General features: G+C 39.2%; 4 protein-coding genes across 5 annotated transcripts in view; 1 reads left to right on the top strand and 3 right to left on the bottom strand.

Annotated features, from left to right (window-relative positions):
* Window positions 1–1,200: 1,200 nt before the first annotated feature.
* Window positions 1,201–11,263, bottom strand: rbm5 (RNA binding motif protein 5). Of its 2 annotated transcripts, none has more exons than XM_069144732.1 (25): window positions 11,135–11,263; window positions 10,822–10,866; window positions 9,310–9,487; window positions 9,040–9,198; window positions 8,813–8,882; window positions 8,315–8,388; window positions 7,480–7,563; window positions 7,145–7,205; window positions 6,687–6,752; window positions 5,732–5,892; window positions 5,525–5,622; window positions 5,221–5,308; window positions 5,065–5,133; window positions 4,768–4,834; window positions 4,355–4,455; window positions 4,119–4,269; window positions 3,521–3,612; window positions 3,245–3,409; window positions 2,978–3,118; window positions 2,801–2,884; window positions 2,487–2,672; window positions 2,310–2,384; window positions 2,095–2,195; window positions 1,812–1,941; window positions 1,201–1,688 (listed from the first exon to the last, which is right to left on the bottom strand). In XM_069144732.1, the coding sequence occupies exons 2-25, from the start codon at window positions 10,836–10,838 to the stop codon at window positions 1,563–1,565; spliced, it is 2,544 nt and encodes an 847-aa protein (XP_069000833.1). In that variant the 5' UTR covers window positions 10,839–10,866; window positions 11,135–11,263; the 3' UTR covers window positions 1,201–1,562. The 2 variants fall into 2 exon arrangements, with proteins under 2 accessions (XP_069000833.1, XP_069000842.1); XM_069144741.1 differs by having other exon boundaries at window positions 2,801–2,881.
* Window positions 11,264–12,914: 1,651 nt separating this feature from the next.
* brk1 (BRICK1 subunit of SCAR/WAVE actin nucleating complex) lies at window positions 12,915–14,295 on the bottom strand. The gene is made up of 3 exons (XM_069144719.1): window positions 14,132–14,295; window positions 13,561–13,643; window positions 12,915–13,459 (listed from the first exon to the last, which is right to left on the bottom strand). Exons 1-3 carry the CDS (start codon window positions 14,247–14,249, stop codon window positions 13,433–13,435), a joined length of 228 nt encoding a protein of 75 aa, XP_069000820.1. The 5' UTR covers window positions 14,250–14,295; the 3' UTR covers window positions 12,915–13,432.
* A 1,296-nt stretch (window positions 14,296–15,591) lies between these two features.
* Window positions 15,592–17,143, bottom strand: gpx1a (glutathione peroxidase 1a). Its single transcript, XM_069144706.1, has 2 exons — window positions 16,813–17,143; window positions 15,592–16,263 (listed from the first exon to the last, which is right to left on the bottom strand). Exons 1-2 carry the CDS (start codon window positions 17,035–17,037, stop codon window positions 15,913–15,915), a joined length of 576 nt encoding a protein of 191 aa, XP_069000807.1. The 5' UTR covers window positions 17,038–17,143; the 3' UTR covers window positions 15,592–15,912.
* Window positions 17,144–17,578: 435 nt separating this feature from the next.
* Window positions 17,579–19,662, top strand: part of LOC138195355 (testis-expressed protein 264 homolog) — a 34,564-nt gene continuing 32,480 nt past the window's right edge. The window contains exon 1 of the mRNA XM_069144695.1: window positions 17,579–18,172. Coding sequence (XP_069000796.1) covers window positions 17,930–18,172 — 243 coding nt within the window. The 5' untranslated portion in view covers window positions 17,579–17,929. The remainder of the gene's footprint in view (window positions 18,173–19,662) is intronic.

Genomic DNA, 19,662 nt, shown 5'->3' with positions numbered 1-19,662 from the left:
GCCTTCCTTGTGGTACGCAGTATTTTTGTAGAAAGCTGGAAGATTTGAACAGTGAAAAATGGCAGAAAGGACAATGAAGCAATGAAAGCACATCAGAAATGAATCCTGAGTTCACACAAGGAGAAAGGACTTAAATAATAACTCGTGATTCGTTCATATTTTTCCCAAGGTGACCAAATTCTTTTCTATGAAGGTCAAAAATGGATCTGGATGGAGGGCCGCAAAAACGAAATGTTTGCATTGTGCCTATTTACATTTCATTAAAAGTTTAAAAATAATGTACATTCAAATTGTAAATTTTTTTTTTAAAACCCTACTCTATGCGTGCTAGAATTTCTGCAATATAAGGAAAGCAAAGAGTGTCTTTCAGAGGTTTATCGTGACACAGTCCAGAGGACATCTGCAGACGGGCAGTTCTACCAATAAGCGGGGCCACGAGGCCGAGAGGGATTTCTGCTCACAGAGTACCATCTTTTATTCTCGTGGATACATGAATCTATGATAGGTTTATGGTCAAAAAGTGCTTTACACATAAGGCATTACTGACAAAGTCAGATCAAACACGGAAAGCGTTAATCACTTAAATCGAAGACAATTCAGTGCGAGTAGAATCTGTTACAGTACATGACATGACGATTCAGGGCGTTCTCAGTCCTCCCCGTCTTGACTTTGCATGTGCACAACGTGGCAACAGATGAGTCCAAGGATGCAACCGAGAACGGCGTATATGACAGGGGTTTTCCATTATAACTTTATATGGCTTTAATCTACGCAAGGAATTGGGAGCATTTTGCAAAAATAATCGGCAGAATTGCCATATTTTGTCAGAATTTCTCTTTCATCAGTGTTGCCGCTGCCTCGAGCTCTCATCTCGACCGGCAGCCCCAAAGTCAGGGGTTTAGGACACACTCAGCAGCTCGTGAACAGCAGCAGGAGACAAAGAGGATACCGTCGTTGTTTGTGGATAAGACGTAGGCCAGTGTAATTTAACTGGGACTCTTAAGAGCACTGCGCTGTACATCGCTATAAAACTCATAATCGTGTCGTGTCATCTTTAGCGGCACAAAATGTACAGTTCTTAGTCATTACGGCCAGGATTGTACGGCACTTGAGAACGAGGAGGAAAGGCACGAGCTTGTCAAATGCTGTAGAGGGCCAAAACAAAGAAATGTAATAAAATATAATGAAGACCATTAGAAATCCCATCTCCCCGTCATTTATTTTCTGTACAAATAGACAAGATTTTGTATAAACTGTACAATCTTTTCAACATGCCGAAACAACAGAAAATGTCCTTTTCGTAGAACAAATACATTAGAAATATGTAAACCAAGAATGTAAATTCACTGTGCAAATGTACACATTATAAATTATATCATCGACTATCTCAGTATGCCACCTTCACAGATTTTGTTAACTAGTCTGCGTACAATCGTCATGGATCATACGGGAACTGAAATTATTAAAAAAAAAAAAAAAAGAAAAAAAAGAAAAAAGGACAGTCTCTCCCTCGGCTTCCCTCGATGCAGACGTAATGCCGAGCTCAGTTTGAGACTCGTGACTCATTCCAACTCGGTGAAGCGGGCAAACATGGCTTTGCGGACTGCGTCTTTGTACGTGTCTGAAGCAGAGAGGGTGTAGTTGGTGCCTTTGGTGCCGAGTCCAGCTCCCTTTGTCCTCAACTGTGCCTAAAGAGGAAGCCCACAAATCGTAGTATTTTTTTTTTTTAGAGCGTTGTATTGTTAATGATGCCGACGATCTTGGCACACCGTGACACCGTGACACCGTCACCAGGCTATTGTTGCACATACCTCAATTGGTGTGGTGATGCCCTGCTGGTTGCGACCGAGGCCTTTCCCCTCCTTCCAGCCCATGGCCTGCAGCATTTTGTTCCCAATATTGTCACTGTTGAGGCCGTCTTTAGTGGGCTGTTCATAGTTACTGCAAAAAATTAAAAAAAATAAAAAAGAGAAGAGGAAAAAGCTTCTTTTTTTTTAAATTAAAAAAAAAACAACCTCCTATAAAACACAATAATAATAAATATTGAGCTACATCATTTGACACAAATCGGTAATGGTACAAAAAGTTGCTTACATGACTGGCGCTGGTTGGCTAAATTTCTTCTTTTTCGGCGCTGGGGGTTCTGGGATGCCGTATTTTTCTCTCCTCTCAGCTGCTCTGTCTCTATATTTCATCTATAAACCGGAAAAAAAATATACAAACAGTTTGAATTGTCGTCACAGAGAGAGAGAGCGAGAGAGAAAGAAAATGACTCGGTAGCAAGTGGGTGATTCTATATTGAGCTGCACCTCGGTCTCTTTTCTCTCCAACTCCTCCAGCTCTGCTTCAGTCATTTTGGTTCTGCGCATAACTTCCAGGTTTTTCTGCAAAGGAGAGCGGCGGCGCAACAATGAATCAGAGCTCTTATGGATTTCTTAAGTGGATTCCCCCCCAGTAGGCCTGAAGACTATACATATTGAATTTACCTTGTGAAGATCAGAGAGTTGCTGATGTCGAATTAGACTCTCCTTATTGGGAAACTGTCTCCTACACAGCAAGCAAGCCAACTTTTTCCAGTCGGTCAGCTTGTCCTGGCCTCCTTCGCCACCATCGAGGTCTGCTCCTCCCTCCTCTGGGTCACTGTCTCCACTGTAGGCAGCCACGAGGCCACACTGAACAACACCACGGTCAACACACATAAGGACTGTTAGCATAACTAAGATCAGAACATGACTATTTTGTCAATTAAATAGGCCTTTGACAGTAGATGCCGTCGTACGGCCATGTAGAAAATACTCACCTTAGAAGTGGGGACTGAGCTGGTCGGTGCCTCTTCTTCAGGGATCCTCAGCACCTCTGGCATCAGTCTGTCTAGACTTGCCTGCTGGAAAAAAAAAAAAAAAAAACAAGTCCATCCAATTAGGACATGAATGTCCACTGCTTGCACTTTGCTCGATTTGAAATGCTTCCGCGGTACCTTCTTCTCAAACAGTGTGAATCCAGCATCAGCAGCCGCTGCCTCCCTCCTCTCCTCTTGACTGATGGGCTGAAAGCTACTCCTGAAGTTCTCTTTCTGCTTGTTGAGACTTTTAGCCCACCGTTCCATGTCTTTAGCGATCTGAAACAATCAAACAGAATAGAGTGTTTAAAATAAAAAAAAAAAAAAAAAAGGAAAAATATTCAGAGAAGTCTGCTACAGGCAGAAAAGACTAAATGTGCCAATGTGGGATGTATAACACGACACCTGCTGTGCAGTCTTGCTTTTGGGCTTTTCCTTTTTCTCTTTGCCTTCTTTAAGCTCTTTGCTGCCTGGTGCCATGTTATCGTTTGGGTTGGTCGGGGCGGGCACGTATGTCTGTTTATCACTGTCCCAGTACAGATACTGCTGGGTCTGAGAATTGTAGTAATACTGAAAGGGAAAAAAAACAAAACACCAACGCACGTAATCAAAATCATGTAAATTCTCGCTGACACGACAGAAAACTAAGGGACTCGCACACTCGTGGCTGTGGCTACCTACTTGTGTGTTTGGGTCATAGTAGAGGCCGGTTTGAGGATCATAATAGTAGCCAGAGGACTCATCATACTGATAGTGGGATGTATCAGGGACAGCTGTCAGTTACAAAACATAAAGAGCATTAACAATTCATGTGGAAAACATTGGCAAATTAGAACACACAGTTTCAACTCAGATATCAATGAGCGGTCCCAGACGTTGTTTTCACGAAGCTTCCCAACTTAAAGACAATTTAAAGGCGATCACCTCTTGAACTGATCGGTTTTAAGTAACTAAACTTTAGCAGTAATTGAAGTTAATAGACAGAAATACAGCTTTATGATCCATATATTTAGTTAGCCACAGCAAGTAATATTATTGTATTTGTAAATCCTGTGTATATTTATCAACATTAAAAGTCGGGAACAGCGCATCAATTTTAAAAGGTACAGGCTTCAGCCAACCAAATTGCCAAGTCTCGCTGTTTTAAGCTGTATCCATGGAAACACTACAACACAGTATGCTGTATATGACAGTGACCTCAGGAGAATTCTTTTTTTCTTTTTTGTATGCCCATCATACTTCAGCGGAGCAAGGCTTAAGGGAGCTTGTGTGCTCATACCAGTGTTGGTGTCCGCTGCCTGTCCGGAGGCCGTTAATGTGCTGGCGGCATTAACAGTTGCGGCAGCTGCAGCGGCAGCTGGCGAAGCTTCAATGCCTGACAGATGAGCTGTCTGCAGTTTTGCCTCCAATTGTTGGGCAAGTGGCAACGCCTGCAATGAATGTGAAGGTTATATAAATGCACAACATTCATTTAAATAAAGTAATTACTGACTGAGCAAAGTGTTGTACATTTACCTGCACAGCGGCTTGCGCGATTATATGGGGTTGATAGACTTGCGCATTCTGTGATATTACAACTCCAACTGCAGTTGGAACAATTTTGACTCCTGGTGCAGCTAAACGTGGAAAATCAAACAACAGTTTTTCTAAAACAAAGTCAAGTTAATACTTTTTTTTTTTTTTTTTTTTAAGCATCAAGCAGAGACCTTTTTGTCTGAGCGAGCTGATTCAGGGTTTATCGATGTTATTGCTGCTGTGTTTGTTGTCCCAACAGTCTTACGATGGAAATGTGCTTCTAAGCAGATACACTCAAATGTCTCAGCTGAGTGAGGAGTCACAAAGGCTCGCTTTTTTCTAATACCACATTTATAAAATAAATGATTAGCAGCTGTGCCAACATCTATAGAAGGTGTGAAAGCAACTCGTACCTCCGAGAATCCCGTTTCCCTGAGAGGTGCTGGCTCCGACTCCTTGCTGGTAGTACGTCTGGAAGTCCTGTCGAACATTTATTGCCGAAGTAAAATGTTTGTTAAAAATTGTCGAGGAAAAAAATGATGATACAAAAAGGTACAGACTCATGTCCCATCTCTGAAATGCTGTCATCAATAAAAAGGATGCTCAGTAAACTGTTGTAATCGCCTATTGCTGCCACTAGATGTCAGTACAGAGCCATATTTTACAAAGTATGGTTTTTTTTCTCCATTTTAAATGGTTTTTCTACAAACCTGTGACAGTGGAGTGTAGCCTTCTTGCAGGTAGCTGAACTCAGACATTCCCTCTGAGCTCTGCTGTGGCTGAAAAGGAAAAGTGGATTATGAGTGTGTGACACGAACACCGGGCGATGAGAAATAACAGGGTGTGTCGAGGGAAAATAGGCCTACCTGACTTGAGGACCACTGGGCAGCAGCAATGGCTGTGCTGGCAACAGAAAAGGCACTGACACGATTCCCATCAGGGAGTAATAGGTCCCTAACACAGACAAAAGTCATAAAATTATTAGAAATTATTACAATACAAATGATTCCCCCCCTGAACGCGGCTGAAAAGAGTCTTCTCTTTATTGTCAATCAAAACTGGCAATTTGAGGAATTAGCAAGAGTAGCCAAGGAAATTCAAAACCTAAGCATTGGGTAAATATTTTCCCTCATTACAAAACCAAGGCGCTTCATGCACCATTGTACTCACTTTCTCGCACTCTTAGCATAATCCACCCCAATTGTTTTTCCATCCAGCTTCAGGGGAGGCTGCAGCCCCTGTAAGATGGTTAGCAGCTGAGAGGCCTCCTGTGAAAAAGGGAGTAATATTACATTTTAAAGTGATTTGCAGACACTAATGAGTTGCGAGTAGATCAGGAACAAAATGTTAATTTGTACACGGTGAAACAGGCGTTACCAGAGGAGAGGACAGCTGCACAAAGGCAAAGCCTCTGTTCTGGCCCGTCTGCTTGTCCTTGATGAGGCGAATGTTGTTCGAGGAAAGGTTAGCATACGGTGCCAGGGCTGTCATGATGGCTTCCACGGTGGTCAGGGGAGCAATATTTCTCAGGATGATTGCTGTATGGGATAAAAGACTAAATTTAGAAACAGTCTTCCAAGAAGTGGGATATTTTTGTTCCAAATTAAAAAGGCGCTTTCGGACCGGAGTGACTATTTCACCATTCTAAGAACGGTGGGAGGGGTTTCCCCCTTTTTTTTTGTGTGTCTGCACCGGAGGAACTTGGAACCTTCTATATGTCCATTTATGTGTCTTTTTTTGTAGTTTTTGGACGCTGAGAGCGAAGCTACAACCGGAGTCAAATTCCTTGTATGTTAACATACCTGGCCAATAAAGTGATTGTGATTCTTTTCGTTCCTATAACTACATTTTGTGGGGACTTTTTTTTTTTAGGTCCTACCTCTGCCGAGGCTGCCCCCCCCCCCTGTTGCAATAGAAACTGTCGTGACACACAAACTGCAGCTACGAACGAAGCCTTTTAAAACAGCAGAATAAAGTTACAACTGGAGGCACACAACACTGAGAAACGGGCCGACAACAAATGTGCCGGCTTTATTAAAGTTTATACACGCCGGGGAAATACGGCGTGACTTCGATTCAACCAAGAGAAATTTAAAAAAAAAAGTCTCTCCGTTTACGTGCTGCTGCACAGCGGTGTGATGCTGTTTGAAGCGCCGGAGGTTGTTGTGGACTTTTCATGCAAAGTGTGATTGTCTGACTTTAGGCGTGACACGGTCCTGAAAATGTTTAACAATAAAAAAAATCTGTGGATTCCGAAGAAAGTCCCTACAACTGCTGGGTCCGAAAAAGCCTTGAACGGGCCATTGTAATTCAATAAAAGAGAACTTCTTACTGTCGCCATAAAAATCTCCACTGGGTTGAGATTCAGAGACTCCAGTATTGTTGCTTGTTTCACTTTCTGTTGAGAGAGTGACAGATGTAGGAGGTACATTAACATAACATTCAGAGGTGTGTCATCAAAGAACTGGAAATATAAAGTATAAAGTGGGAAGTGTCAAAAACCTGTGCTAAAAATAAGTCCTTGTTTACAATATCAGACAGCCTATTTGATAAACTACATTATGTATTGTTTTTCGCCCTCTATTTTGTATCATTCAAATCAAACACAATGAAATAAATGCATGCCGTTTCTCAACTATGCACTTTATCTATATTTGACACTCATTCAATATCATACTAGGTCTCCACAACTACAAAAACACAAACTTTGTGTTGTTGCATCCCAGCATTATTGCTTCAGGCTTCCAGGATGTTTGCAGTCAGTGGCCTCTGGTTGATTAAACTACTTACCGGCTTTGGCTGCTCCACACCTGAAGCACTTCAGCCTCCTCCGGAAATTGTACAGGCCACACTGCAAGTAACCGTTCACATCATTTTGATTATACACCTACTAAAGCCCTGAATAGTGATGCCTCAGAGAACAGGCAAGCTATATTGGTGCAGCATACCATACTTACTTGAGACACAATCTAACCTTTACCACTTATCCAAATGTAGGTGTACCACAAAATAAGCTAACAGGACTGCAAAAGCTGTAACTTACAGGCCTATCACATGTGTGTGTGTGCGCAGTGTTCTGCGGAAGAATTGTTTGTGACCAGGAAGCCAAGACATTATCAACTTACAGTGCTGCAGAGCCAGTCTTCATACTTGTTTCTGGGGTGACTGTAGTGCATGTCCACACTTTTGCCTTGGATGGTCAGACGTTTCTGAAAAAGGAGAACAAAATCAGCCAAGTGTTCGTGGCGAGCACTGATCTCATCAACAGAGCAAGCAGTGTTGGAAGGGAGAGAAGGGGGAGAGGGACCCCCAACAGATAGCCTTTGAGTTAAAGACAGGCACATGATGTGTATGTGAGCATGACGTAAAGAGGGTTCTTTAGGTGTTTGGGACCCGCGTGCCCAGGCTGAGCTGGAGCAGAGTGTACAATGTGATCCTAACAGACATTTTGGACTGCTTTAAAAACATGTATGGGCTTCCCGCACACAATGTTAGAGGAGAAAATAACTTAAAGAAAACAAAAGAACAAAAAAAAAAAAAAGAACAAAAGAACAAAAAATGGCAGATTAAAAATCCCCATCTATTGAGGGGTAGGCTTATATAGTCTGAGGTTACACAGAACTCTGAAAATAGCATTGATAATGCTTTTATCAGCAAGAGTGTGTTCATTATCCTAAATGCAGATTCCTTTAGGAAATGACCTCACAAAACTAGTCAAATCTGCAGCTTTAATTATACTGTCAATACAGTTAAGATATCTGTCAAAACATGACGTGTAATTCACGAATATAATCATCTCCATTCATATACAATTAATTATTTTTTTTGCCCTGTGGCACTCAATCCATGAGATGTTCTGTACAGTTTCCACACTACATATTCAATACATTCTGGTTGCCTTTTGAGTTATTTTTTCCAGATCCCCAAGATTAAAACTAGACTTGGCGATTGTGAAGCAACCTGATTGGTCTCCATCCATCGGGTAGCATCTTGCAAGTGATAAAAGTCCACGAAGGCGAAACCACGGCTTATACCTAGAGACAGCATTCAAATATAGACGGGAGGCGTGTTAGTTAAGAGTCCATGGGCATATTATTCAAACTCTTCCACAAACTGCTTCACGACCCAGGCCCAGTTTGGTACACAATAGGCCACTCCTTAGGAGTTTTACCATAGCAAGAAATCCTGCTGAATACCACTGTTTGAACCACACTCAACAACAAAGTGTGTCTGCCAATTGAATTAGTCATAGCTATTATTGCTGCTCTTACTTACCTTGTAGGGATCCACATGGTACTGAAATGATAAGTCTTAAATCAATATTTTACATCCTTTTTCAAGTAATTTGATACAATTCTCTTCTAGCTGCAATGGGAAAATGGGTCTGAACGGAAGCAGATTGGCCCTATGGTCAAAGACTGGGGGAAGGTCAGGGTCCGGCAGATATCTGGCTCTCACCTGTTTTCTTTTTCATCAGTCTCACATCCACTGGCTGGGGTCCCTCCAGCTGGTCTATGGCAAAACGAATCTAAATAACAACAAACAGCCAGTCCTTTAACAAAATGATTCATAATTTGCAGCTTTATTAAATGGCATTGCATTTTACAGGTGTGTAAAATGCACACAACACCATACAAAAAGCACTAAAAAGGTTGCAATTCTGCAAAAGAGAACTTCACACTTACATCTTCCTCACTGACATGAGGAGACAGACCCCAGAGCATGATGGTCTTGCTCTTCTTGTCATCCCCCAGCTCCCTTCTGTAGTCCTGCTCTGGGTAGTCTCCATCTGAGTGATAACCATCTTCGGATCTATCACTGTTACGCCGTTTCCTCTCCCTTTGCTTTAAAGCAAATAGATCAGTTAAGTGTTAATGTCATCCAACAGAGGTTTTTTTTTTCTTTTCTAAAGCATTATAACACAGTTAAATGTCTTTGGATATTAGAATAAGTACCTCTGGACTGTCTCTTGATCCTCTACGATCACCTTCATAGCGATCACTACGCCTCTCATCGCCCCAGCGGCGCATGTTGTGATCACGCTCTTGGTCCCGCTCTCGTCTGTCACGCCATTCGGATTCATCACGGCATTGGTCAGAACCATATCTGCCGCTACGTTCTGTCCGGCTAATCCTAAACAGGAGGACATCGGGGGGGAAAAAAAGAAAAAAGGAGTAAAATATCTGCACAATCTCGAACTACATTCTATCTTGTATGATTCAGTCAAATATTACGGTATCAGCGTGCTCACCAACATAAGTCCAGTTCTAACTGGTACACGAAAGTGTGAACACATTACACCACTCTTTAAATCTCTTCATTGGCTACCTGTCCGGTGGAGGATTGATTTGAAAAATGTTCATTTTTGTTTACAGGTGTTTAAATGCAGCAGCCCCTGCATATCAGTCTGACCTGTTGCAGCCCTACATCCCACCTCGCTCACTTAGGTCTCTCGACCAACAGCCAGTAGTTGTTCTTAATCTAAAATCACTACCTGGACCTTCTCTGTTGCAGCTCCTAAACTCTGAAACAACCTCACCCTTCATATAAGGTCACCAGTGTTCAAAAGCCATTTCAAAACCTATTTATTATCTGTGGCTTTTCCACTTTAACCACTCCTTTAAGTTTTGTTTTTTTTAATCTACTGCTCTTACACTTTTGCGTGCTTTGTGTTAGCTTAATCTTGCTTTTGGTGTTACTTGTTTTTAATTGATCAAGTCTATTTGACTGTGCAGCACTTTGGTCAACCTGTGTTGTGTTTTAAATGTGCTCACACTATGATAAGCTCTAAAAAAAAATAAATAAATAAATAAAAATTAAAAAAAATTAAAATACATAATTGTAGAGCTGTTCATATTCATATCTACACTCTGTGACATTGTATTGATTAACACTTCACATACAAGGATTTGTGGCGAACAAAGATTCATTTTATGTTGTGTTTTAACCCCCGAGGTTCAGGTTCAGGATGCTGTATTTGTACCCATGAGTAGATTATGTTTTACAGTAAAAAAAACAACAAGAGAAGGCATCCATCTGGACAAACATTTAAAAACAATACTTCCAAAACACATATTCTTATTTGTGAAACCTTTATTATATTTCGGAAAATTATTTTATTTTATTTTTTAATATGTCACTGCTTTTTAATTCGACATATAGACCCTATTAGATCTACCATACTTACACCGGTCAAACCCGGACTAAATTATCTCAGAGGAGTTACAAATTCTTAAAAAAAAAAATAAAGAGTTAAGGTTCTTGGAAACACCTCTTATTACTGATAACTAATGGCCAAAGTCCAAGTTACAAATATGTGTTACGAGTGTACTTTGCAGTTGCATCTCCCCCCTCCTCTGCGGACAGAACAGGCATTTGAACCATAGATCACAATTTGGATTGAAATAACACCGCCATCACAGTTAACCACTCCTACCATGGCGAACGGCGCTGGCGCTAAACGTTACCTTTTATCAGCTCCCATTTTTCTCTGCGGCTTCCGCAAACACGACCTTTGGAAAGCAAAAAAAAAAGAAAAAAGAAGAGAGTTCAGACACTCTATTGTGATCTCATTAATAGACGAACACGGGGGCAGTTTCGCTCAATGTCGAATCATTTCGCCCGAGTTACAATGGGCACAACAAAATGCTTGTAAACCATAATGGAGCCCGATCTAACATTTACGAGCCGACATAATTTGTGGCAAAAAAAAAAAAAAATCAGCGACGTGGATGAGAAGCTCTTACGAATAACATGAAGTCTGAACGTTCAGTAACTCACCAGTGTAAGTTTATTGACGATGGCAATACCCGCTATATTTTTTTCAAAAGGATTTCTGAAAATATGTGGGCAAGAAAATTCATCTCACGTCAAGGACTTTTCACAACACTACGACGGCACCTTCTTTGTCCCAGAATGCATTGCTGTAAAATCCGGTGCATTATGGGTAGATTTTAAGCCCGGAATTTGCCTGACAGGCAGGCCTGTTTGTCTCGTGGTTTTTTTTTTAGCTATGGTTTTTAGGCAGTGGTGGAAAAAGTATTCAGATCCTAACACCATGCATTTAAAACTTTACTGAAGTAAAATATGTAAGTATTGTCAGCAATAGTAGACACTATGCGGTTAATGCTCTCTGCCAGTTTTTAATTATGTTTTTTTAATTATATTTCGGTTGGGTAAATTTGCATTTTAATGCTGTATTAATAATACTAATAAACGTTATTTATATAGCACCTTTCATACAAGAAATGCAGCTCAAAGTGCTTTACAGCAAGAAAATGGCATGCGGTGTTTTACATAAAAACAGATATAAAGGAACATGCAAATATATAGAAAAGATCTCATTTTTAAATCTTTGATCTACAGTAATACCAGACTGTATAGTATTTTTAATGTGCTATAAGAACCTCTAAAATGCCAACCAGCTAAGAAAAACAATCATTTTTTTCAGCAAATCAAAATGGGTTTTTAAAATTGTTTATTTAGCTTAACAAAGTTGGCGATTTTTTTTTCAGCCATACATTTAATCCTTTGTCAGAGACACTTAAATTTTAAATCCATTTGGAAATAAAATGGTTATCATTTAAGAGAAAGGGTAAGAAAAAAAATTACCTTAAAAGTAATTAGCTTACTATTTAAAGTTATAAGAACAATGTAGTGGAGTAAAAACTGCAATATTCACATCTGAGATTCAGGAGACTAGAAGTAGCCTATAATGTAGAATGTAATGGAAATACTCAAGTAAGAATTTGTACTTAAGTACAGTACTCGAGTAAATGTACTTAATTATGTTCAACCACTGTGTTTGGGGCTCACATTACAGAAGATTGGTTCACGACAACGGAAGCCTTTTGCTTTTGTCTTGCCACAGCTGAAGATACACTAAGGGCTGCCTTAAAGGTAAAACTGAGGGCAAAATTCCATCAACCCTATATACGCCATTTCACTGTATATTATTTTACGGTGCCATTATTTGCAGTATATGGAGGTGTTTTTGTTTGTCATTTATTTCTTTAAAAGATAGCAGTAAGGTTGTTGTTTTTTTTTTACAAAGTCTGAAAACCATACTAAAACCCACTGCTGTTTAACTTTTCCTCACAAATCACATGAAGTGAATATCCTACAGGAGACACTTAAAGTACCATCATCCTCTATAACCTGGCCTTTTTGTAAAATGTACATCATAGTAATAACCTGTGCAAGTACATGTTCTGTTACCGTTACGCTAGATCTAAGCAGACTGAAAGATTAAAATTCATAAATAAAACTCCCTATGTAATATATTTTATTGAACTCCTACAATATTAATTCACCATTAATGCCATTGCAATGGACTACCAAATCCTGTAGATATAACTATCTGAACTACAGTGTTTGCTGTCCAGCTATTGTCTGTGTAGTTCGATATATGTTTGGGTTTGCTTACTAGCTTTATGTCCCCACGTGTCCTTGTGTGATGCTGCCCACTGAGCTACTAAGAACTGGAGTTGAATTTGACACGTCAACAAACTTGGTCAATGAAGTTAAATATGACTAAGTGAAGCTAAAACACAAAACGAGGTCACCGTGTATCATTTATTACAGTATTTAAATTCTGAAACATCACCAAACATTTCACTGTACAACCAGGTCCTTAACAAAAGGTAACTACACAATTACTTGCTCAACTTGGCACACAGGAATGTTCCCCTTTTCATATACCGTTGATTTGGTAATGACATGGTTTACAAGACAGATGGTCAACCAATTGTGCTAATTCCAGATTCATAAATAAGCACCAAAATTTAAAAATTTTTGTAACCAAGATTTATGGATATTAGTTTTGTTTAGTAATATTGATGATGTTTGAGTCACTGAAACTCAAGGCAGACCCACATCTTCTTTTACAAATGTTCCATGAGATAAAACAACACAAAACTCAGCCATATAATATTTTTAAAAAAAATGGTCCACATGGCCCCAAAAAAAGGAAGGTGGAGTCCATCACACTTATTAAAAAAAAAAAAAAAAAAAAAAAAATCCAGGGTGAGGGAAGGTGGGAAGGTAGTTCGAGGATGCTGTGGATGTCCATGATGAGTCCTAGGTCAGGGTTTCTCCTTTTGTCACCTGAATAAAATGCAGTTATTTAATAGTTTAGTTTCGTGGTAAAAAAAAAAGAAAGAAAAGAAAAGCAGTGGCTTCTTTCGGTTTCACCGCGGGACACTCACCCTCGCCTCGATGTACTCGATCCTCCTCTCCAACGCCGTCAGCTTCTCATTGAGGGTGGCCAAACGGGATCGACACGACATGTCTGTGGGAATACTGTTACCGTCAGCAGCCGTGACATTTCCTTCAATAAAAGCTTAGCCAATAAAAGACACACTTTTTTGGGGGGGGGATGTGGGGGAGAGACTGTTTTGGGAACAATGACGCCAGCCGGGTGTTTATGTTAACCAGCTGACCGGCATTAGCACGTGCTAGGCTAACAAGCTATTATCTATCGAGTTCATTGTTTATCATTCAAGTCGAGGTGTTTAACACTTCGTAGACAGCTGACACGAGTTGACAAGCGAATGTATAGAAATCCGAAACAAACAAACAAACAAAAAAAACGTCACTATTCCTCGACGAGGCAACATTAAACAAACGATCAAGCTAATTTGCTAACTTGGGGAGTGGCAATTGAAAACATCAACACCGCCGCTAGCCCCGAGCGGCTAACTCGATCCGGACATCTACACACATTTTCCCACGTTGGCGGCGACCGCTTCCGCAAAACTGAACGCTTTGAAAGCTCACCAAAGGAGTTAAGAAAGTCGGCGATTTTTTTGATGCTGCTCGTAATGACTTCTATGTACTCTCGATTCGCCCAATCTTGGTGAATCTCTCTTTGCACTGGATCTTCCTGACCGGCCATGTTGGACGAGTCGCAGTTTTTGTCGTCGCGGAGCCTGACCCGCTGCTTTCATCCGGGAAACATCGCGTAGACAGACGAGACAGCGGCAATCATGCAGCTTGTACTTAGGAGGGGGGAGAGATATTAGTATAAATCGCAAACTGGCAGCAAGTTTCAATAATATCCTACAACACTGCGTCATAACCCTGTCAGACTTTTATAACTGGTCAGGAGGATAATTCAATTAATATTGGTTGATGTGCAGCAGTCACTTAAGTTTATTTATAACTCACCTCTGGCAAAAATCCATCACGCAACAATAACATTGTTGTCTGTGTTCTTGGTTGTTTGTATATAATATATATAGATATATACTGTATATACTGTGCATTTTATATTTTTACTGCTATTTTATTGTTTTTCTATTATTCTATTATTATCTATTGCTTCCTGTATGCTGCTGTAGCGAAAAACATTTCCCCTCGGGGATTAATAAAGTAACTACCTAAACCTAAACCTATTTGAGCTATTAACGATATATAGCCTACTACTGCCTAAATTTGAGTGGGCAAGGTAAAACTGCCACATACAGAATTTCCTTCCAGATGAATAACTTTTTTTTATTTTACTATGTAGGATTAAATTATTAAACACCTACAAAGATTCAAGTTTAAAAGACCGTCTGTAGTGGGAAAAGTATTCAAATCCTTGACGCAATGTAAGGGTTGGGTAAATAAAAAAGTACAGAACTAGCAGCAAAATTTAAATAGGATATTTAAGTAAAAGTAGGCCGACTGGTTTGGTTCCCCTGACTGACTATATTACATACATTACTAATACTGAAGCATTAGTGAGTAGCATTTGTGAAGATATTGGATCATTTGAACATTCATTGAAATGAAACCATGTGGGAAGTTTAGAGGGGAAAAAAAAAAAAATCACTATTTGGTGGAAGTGTTAACAACTCATAGACATCTGAAATGTGACACCAACTACACACTGCTGTTTGTATAACATCAGAAGACAAACATGTTGGAAACCACTGGTTTAATCTTTAACAATGTGCTGTATTTTAAAATGACTAAAAAAACAATATTTCCCTCAGAAATGAAGGAAGCATGAAATAGCATGATGAAAATATTGAAGTAATCTAAAAGTAATTCAAAGCTGTATTTAAGAACAGTAGCCTACTTGAATAATATACTTTGTTATTTTCCAACACTGCATAATGCCAAGTCTAAATGACTACACTGTATTATAAGCAAAGGTTTTTTTTTCACCTAAATTACCTACATGTCCTAGATACCAGATATTTGAAGGATGCTTGTATGCATGTTATACAAATGATCACAGGACTTCAAAATGATATAACATTTTTATTTATGATTTAAAAGCCAATTAAACAATGGTTTGTGATGAGTTATACACCATGAAAGAGTTAAACTTTTACATTATCAGAAACTCCTCTCAAAAATGTTTACAAGAGTGTCTTCATTGAGTAAATAAGCTGAACAACCACAGCGTATGCTGTATCACAAACTTAAGAGTGCTATCATCGACTTTAACTGAAGCTGGAAATAATGATGAAATACCAAAACCATGTGTGACTGCTGATTAATCTTTCAGGCCACGGTGGTCATAACTGATATCCTTTACTGCTAGCCAAAGTGTGGCGTAGCACACTTTACTTGACCCTCTTAAGTAGCTCTTTAATATCTGCCTCAATGTCGATGGTGACGAAAGTCCTGCTGTAGCGCTTGTAAGGCTCCCCATCAGGACTGACCAAGAACTTCTCGAAGTTCCAGGACACATCATTCCTACACACCGGACTCCAAAGGATGAGCTTTGGATCAGTCATGAGAGCCATGGCATCATCAGAAGGGAATGGGAGTTTTTCCTTCAGAAAGACAAACAGGGGGTGGGCTTCCTTTCCGTTCACATCCACCTTCTCAAGGAGCTGGAACTTAGGTTCGAAGCCATTCCCTGGACGGACATACTTCAGAGATCGTAGGATTTCATCATTCTTGCAGTTCTCCTGTTATGAACGTACATATAAATTGTTAAATGCATTATAGAGGTTAAAGAAATTGGAATATGGTTTCCTTTACAATTCACAATATAAGGCCAATATAAGAACAAATTAGGCGCTGTATTACCCAAGGAGTGTACTTGCATACAGTAAATATATTTTGGAGGTAATGTGCTGGGAGTATTTACATTTTCTGTTATTATAGGCTTTTGTTTTAGATAGTCCTATTTGTCAAAACAATATTGTGATATAGAATTTTGTCCATATCAAACTCACCAGGCCTAATACTTTTGATACTTTGGATCTTACTCTAAGTAGGCCTATTGGACCATTTTTAACATTTAGTTGTAAAGGAGCATTTAAAGCCTATTGCAATTTCTACTGATATAAATGTTACTGGACAAGGTTTCAAAGTAAACGGAAAACACGCGTGTAGCATCAAAACGTCTCGAGTTAGTCCGACTCAAATTTATATTTCCTGATGATAAAGAAGTAGATATACACATATTGGTTCTTATCATAACATCTTAGCAAGGGGGAGCACACATGGCTTACCTGATGTCCAAACTGATTGCAGGGAGCACCCAGAATAACGAGTCCATCGGCGGAGTAGCGAGAGTGAAGCTCGTTCATTTCCGTGTAATCCCTGTTTGTTGTTCCTCAGAGAGACGCCACATTCTCAATGAGGACAACTTTCCCCTTCAGGGCAGAGAAACTCAAAGTTTCTCCAGACAGCAGTTTAGCCGTCAGGTCGTAAAACATTTTCAGATTCCCAGCCATTCTCGCAACTTCCCGATGACGAACAAGTTTAAAATTCAGAAAGAAAAAAAAAAGCTCCGTTTATTATTCGTCAACAAATTTGCTTCAAGTCCAGCCCTGACTTTATTCATAGGGCGGGACACATATGTAACACACCCCTCAAGGCCGTTTTGTGACTTCACTATGGCAAACTATTATTATTTTATATTATTATTATCAACACAATCTATTATTTTGCAAAAAGTCACAAGATTGATTCACAAAAGTGCTTTTTTTTTTTTTTTTTTTTTTTTTTTTTTTTCATTATTGGTATCATTATCTTGAACCCCAAGTGTCATGTTATTACCAAGGAAGTAACTTGCCCTTAGTGCAGTGCACAAATACGTAACGAATATTAATTATTAGCCTAAACATGGTAGATCAGTGTCACTTACCACAATGTTCCTGCTGTTTTGAGTGCAGTTTACTGACTTTAACCTCGATTCAGAACAAAGCATTACGTGGAGAAGTAGTGGGCTGTAAAAAAAAAAAAAAAGTTGGCACTTTATCAAGTATTTATCAAATGACCTTTGCTAATTTTGACAGTGGACACACACACTGCCACAACTAAAATTCCAGTACATCTGATTCATTTCACAATGTTTTGTCTTTAACATATTTACCAATGTATTTGTTACAGTACTTCCCCCCCCCCTCTGGTAAACATTAATGGTGCATTCCAGGAAGTCCTGCGCAATGTGCAACACGGTGGTTGTACCGTTGTTGCTTAGAGAAACAAATAAGTTGAGACAAGGACGAATGCTAGCGGAAAACGACGAAACATTTTGTGGGACATTTCAGCTTATCAAAACAAGAAATAAAACAGTGTTAATTGTTCAGTTGCAGCTGAGTATCCAACTGTTGATAAGCTACCATGGACTGGGTCAGCGTGTGCCTGGTCATCAGCCTGTTAAGTCTGTTAACAGGTTTCATTTTGTACTCGGGACTCCTTTCAGACATCACTGTGATGACCGGCTGTCCTCCCGTTAAAAAGATTACTTTCGCCTACAAGTTCCAAGAAGGACCTTACAAAAACTGCGGCGAACTTTTTAAAGAGTCTCGCTGTATTGGACCAGGATTGTCATGTATTGGAGTGTTTTATGATGACCCAAAAAAGGTAAAAAAAAACAAAACCCAATCCATTAAATAACACTTTTTTTGTTGTTGTTGGTTTAGAATGGTAATTTTATTATTTTAGCGGCGTTTTCCAGCACTTTGTTCAGTAATTTAAACTTTAACTTTTGATGTTTTAAAAAAAAAAAAAAATGTTGTTCATATATTTCACCGCTAGATGGCAATGGTTCCATTCTCTTTAAACACGACTTACAGTGAACGAGTCATTCACTTTAAATGTGTCTTTTTACCAAAACAAATTGTCACTTAAGGGACATCTCGCGTAGTCGTGAACCTCTTAGGAGTCGCTGAGGGTTGTGTTTTCCACTGAGCATTGTCACAGGATATGTGTTTGTGGATTCAGATGTCATGAAATTCAATTCCATGTGCTTTACTGGATTCTTCCTGAAGTTCCTGAGATGTGGTCCCAAACCGGAACTTAACTTGGGGTCTGTGGGACTAACGAATGTTTAATGAATCATTGAATAGAAGATTATTTATTAATAAATATCAACTACACTGGTAAGCTCATTGACAGAAAATTAATCACTAACTATTTTCCGAAATGATTATGTTTTGGAGTCTTTTTTTTTTCCAAATGAAAAAAAATGCTAAAAGTCTCATATTCCATATCCTTAAATGTGATTCTGGATCCTTTAGTCATAATAAACTGAATATATTTTAGTTGTGACAAAAGAAGACCGGTCGAGCTGCAACACGGGCTTTGAAAAACACTGATTGTACTTTTTTTAAATATAATTTTCTGACATATAATTTGTGACAATCAATTAAATGAGAAAAAAACCCAACAGATTAATCCATAATGAAAATAACAGTTATGTGATGTCCTAATAAAAACAACACATTTTTAAATCAAAGCACTAACCTATCAACCATTAATAGTACTGATCACAATAAATCAACACGTTGTTCAAAAACATCCTATGACATTTATTTTAATGCTATTGATCTCATTTTCACAGTACATTATTAAAATAGATCTCAATTTCTTTCAGATCTAATTTATGTTTTTGCAGTTCGAATGAGGTCAATTCAATCTAACTGCTAATTTATTTCAAGATTTTTCCACAACATCCTTGTATGCTGGTGTGAGAGTCAGGTTCCCTGATGTGACTGCTGATGTGAGATGTACCTTTTATGTAAGTTTGATTGGTTATGATTATCTATAAATGAGTTGTTAGTGTAACCACAGCTGTTTAATTGACACCATATAACAGTTATAATGTCTTAGTAAACCTCCATTACATAACCATTAACTTCCCAGGCTAGTTTTGTTGAATTCACCGTCTGACGGTAAGATGGCTGGCCAGTCTCATTACCTTGGAGTTTTCAGCATCCACTTTTGTAAATGTGAAATACCTCGGCCTCGTTGTTGCTTCGGCTGAAAAGAGCTGAGCGGTGACACAATAGTAGACGGTAAGTGTCACAGGGGAAAGTGCCAGTATTTGATCAAATGAAATGCCAATTATGAAA

The sequence above is a fragment of the Embiotoca jacksoni genome, unplaced genomic scaffold, assembly GCF_022577435.1.
Source record: "Embiotoca jacksoni isolate LCO1_2020_lvr unplaced genomic scaffold, fEmbJac1.0.p SCAF_1, whole genome shotgun sequence".
Taxonomy (NCBI): Eukaryota; Metazoa; Chordata; class Actinopteri; family Embiotocidae; genus Embiotoca; species Embiotoca jacksoni.
Note: the sequence above shows the minus strand (reverse complement) of the source record. Positions and strands in the feature narration are given on the sequence as shown.

What these genes read in the sequence shown, in the direction of transcription:
- rbm5 (XM_069144732.1), bottom strand. An exon ending in TGCAGCTGTCCTCTCCTCTG is followed by an intron (nt 5,623 to 5,731) that starts GTAACGCCTGTT and finishes CCTTTTTCACAG; the next exon opens with GAGGCCTCTCAGCTGCTAAC. An exon ending in AAAGCAAGACTGCACAGCAG is followed by an intron (nt 3,119 to 3,244) that starts GTGTCGTGTTAT and finishes TGATTGTTTCAG; the next exon opens with ATCGCTAAAGACATGGAACG.
- brk1 (XM_069144719.1), bottom strand. Translation starts at nt 14,249, where the DNA reads ATGGCCGGTCAGGAAGATCCAGTGCAAAGAGAGATTCACCAAGATTGG. An exon ending in CGACTTTCTTAACTCCTTTG is followed by an intron (nt 13,644 to 14,131) that starts GTGAGCTTTCAA and finishes GTATTCCCACAG; the next exon opens with ACATGTCGTGTCGATCCCGT. An exon ending in TCGAGTACATCGAGGCGAGG is followed by an intron (nt 13,460 to 13,560) that starts GTGAGTGTCCCG and finishes CATTTTATTCAG; the next exon opens with GTGACAAAAGGAGAAACCCT.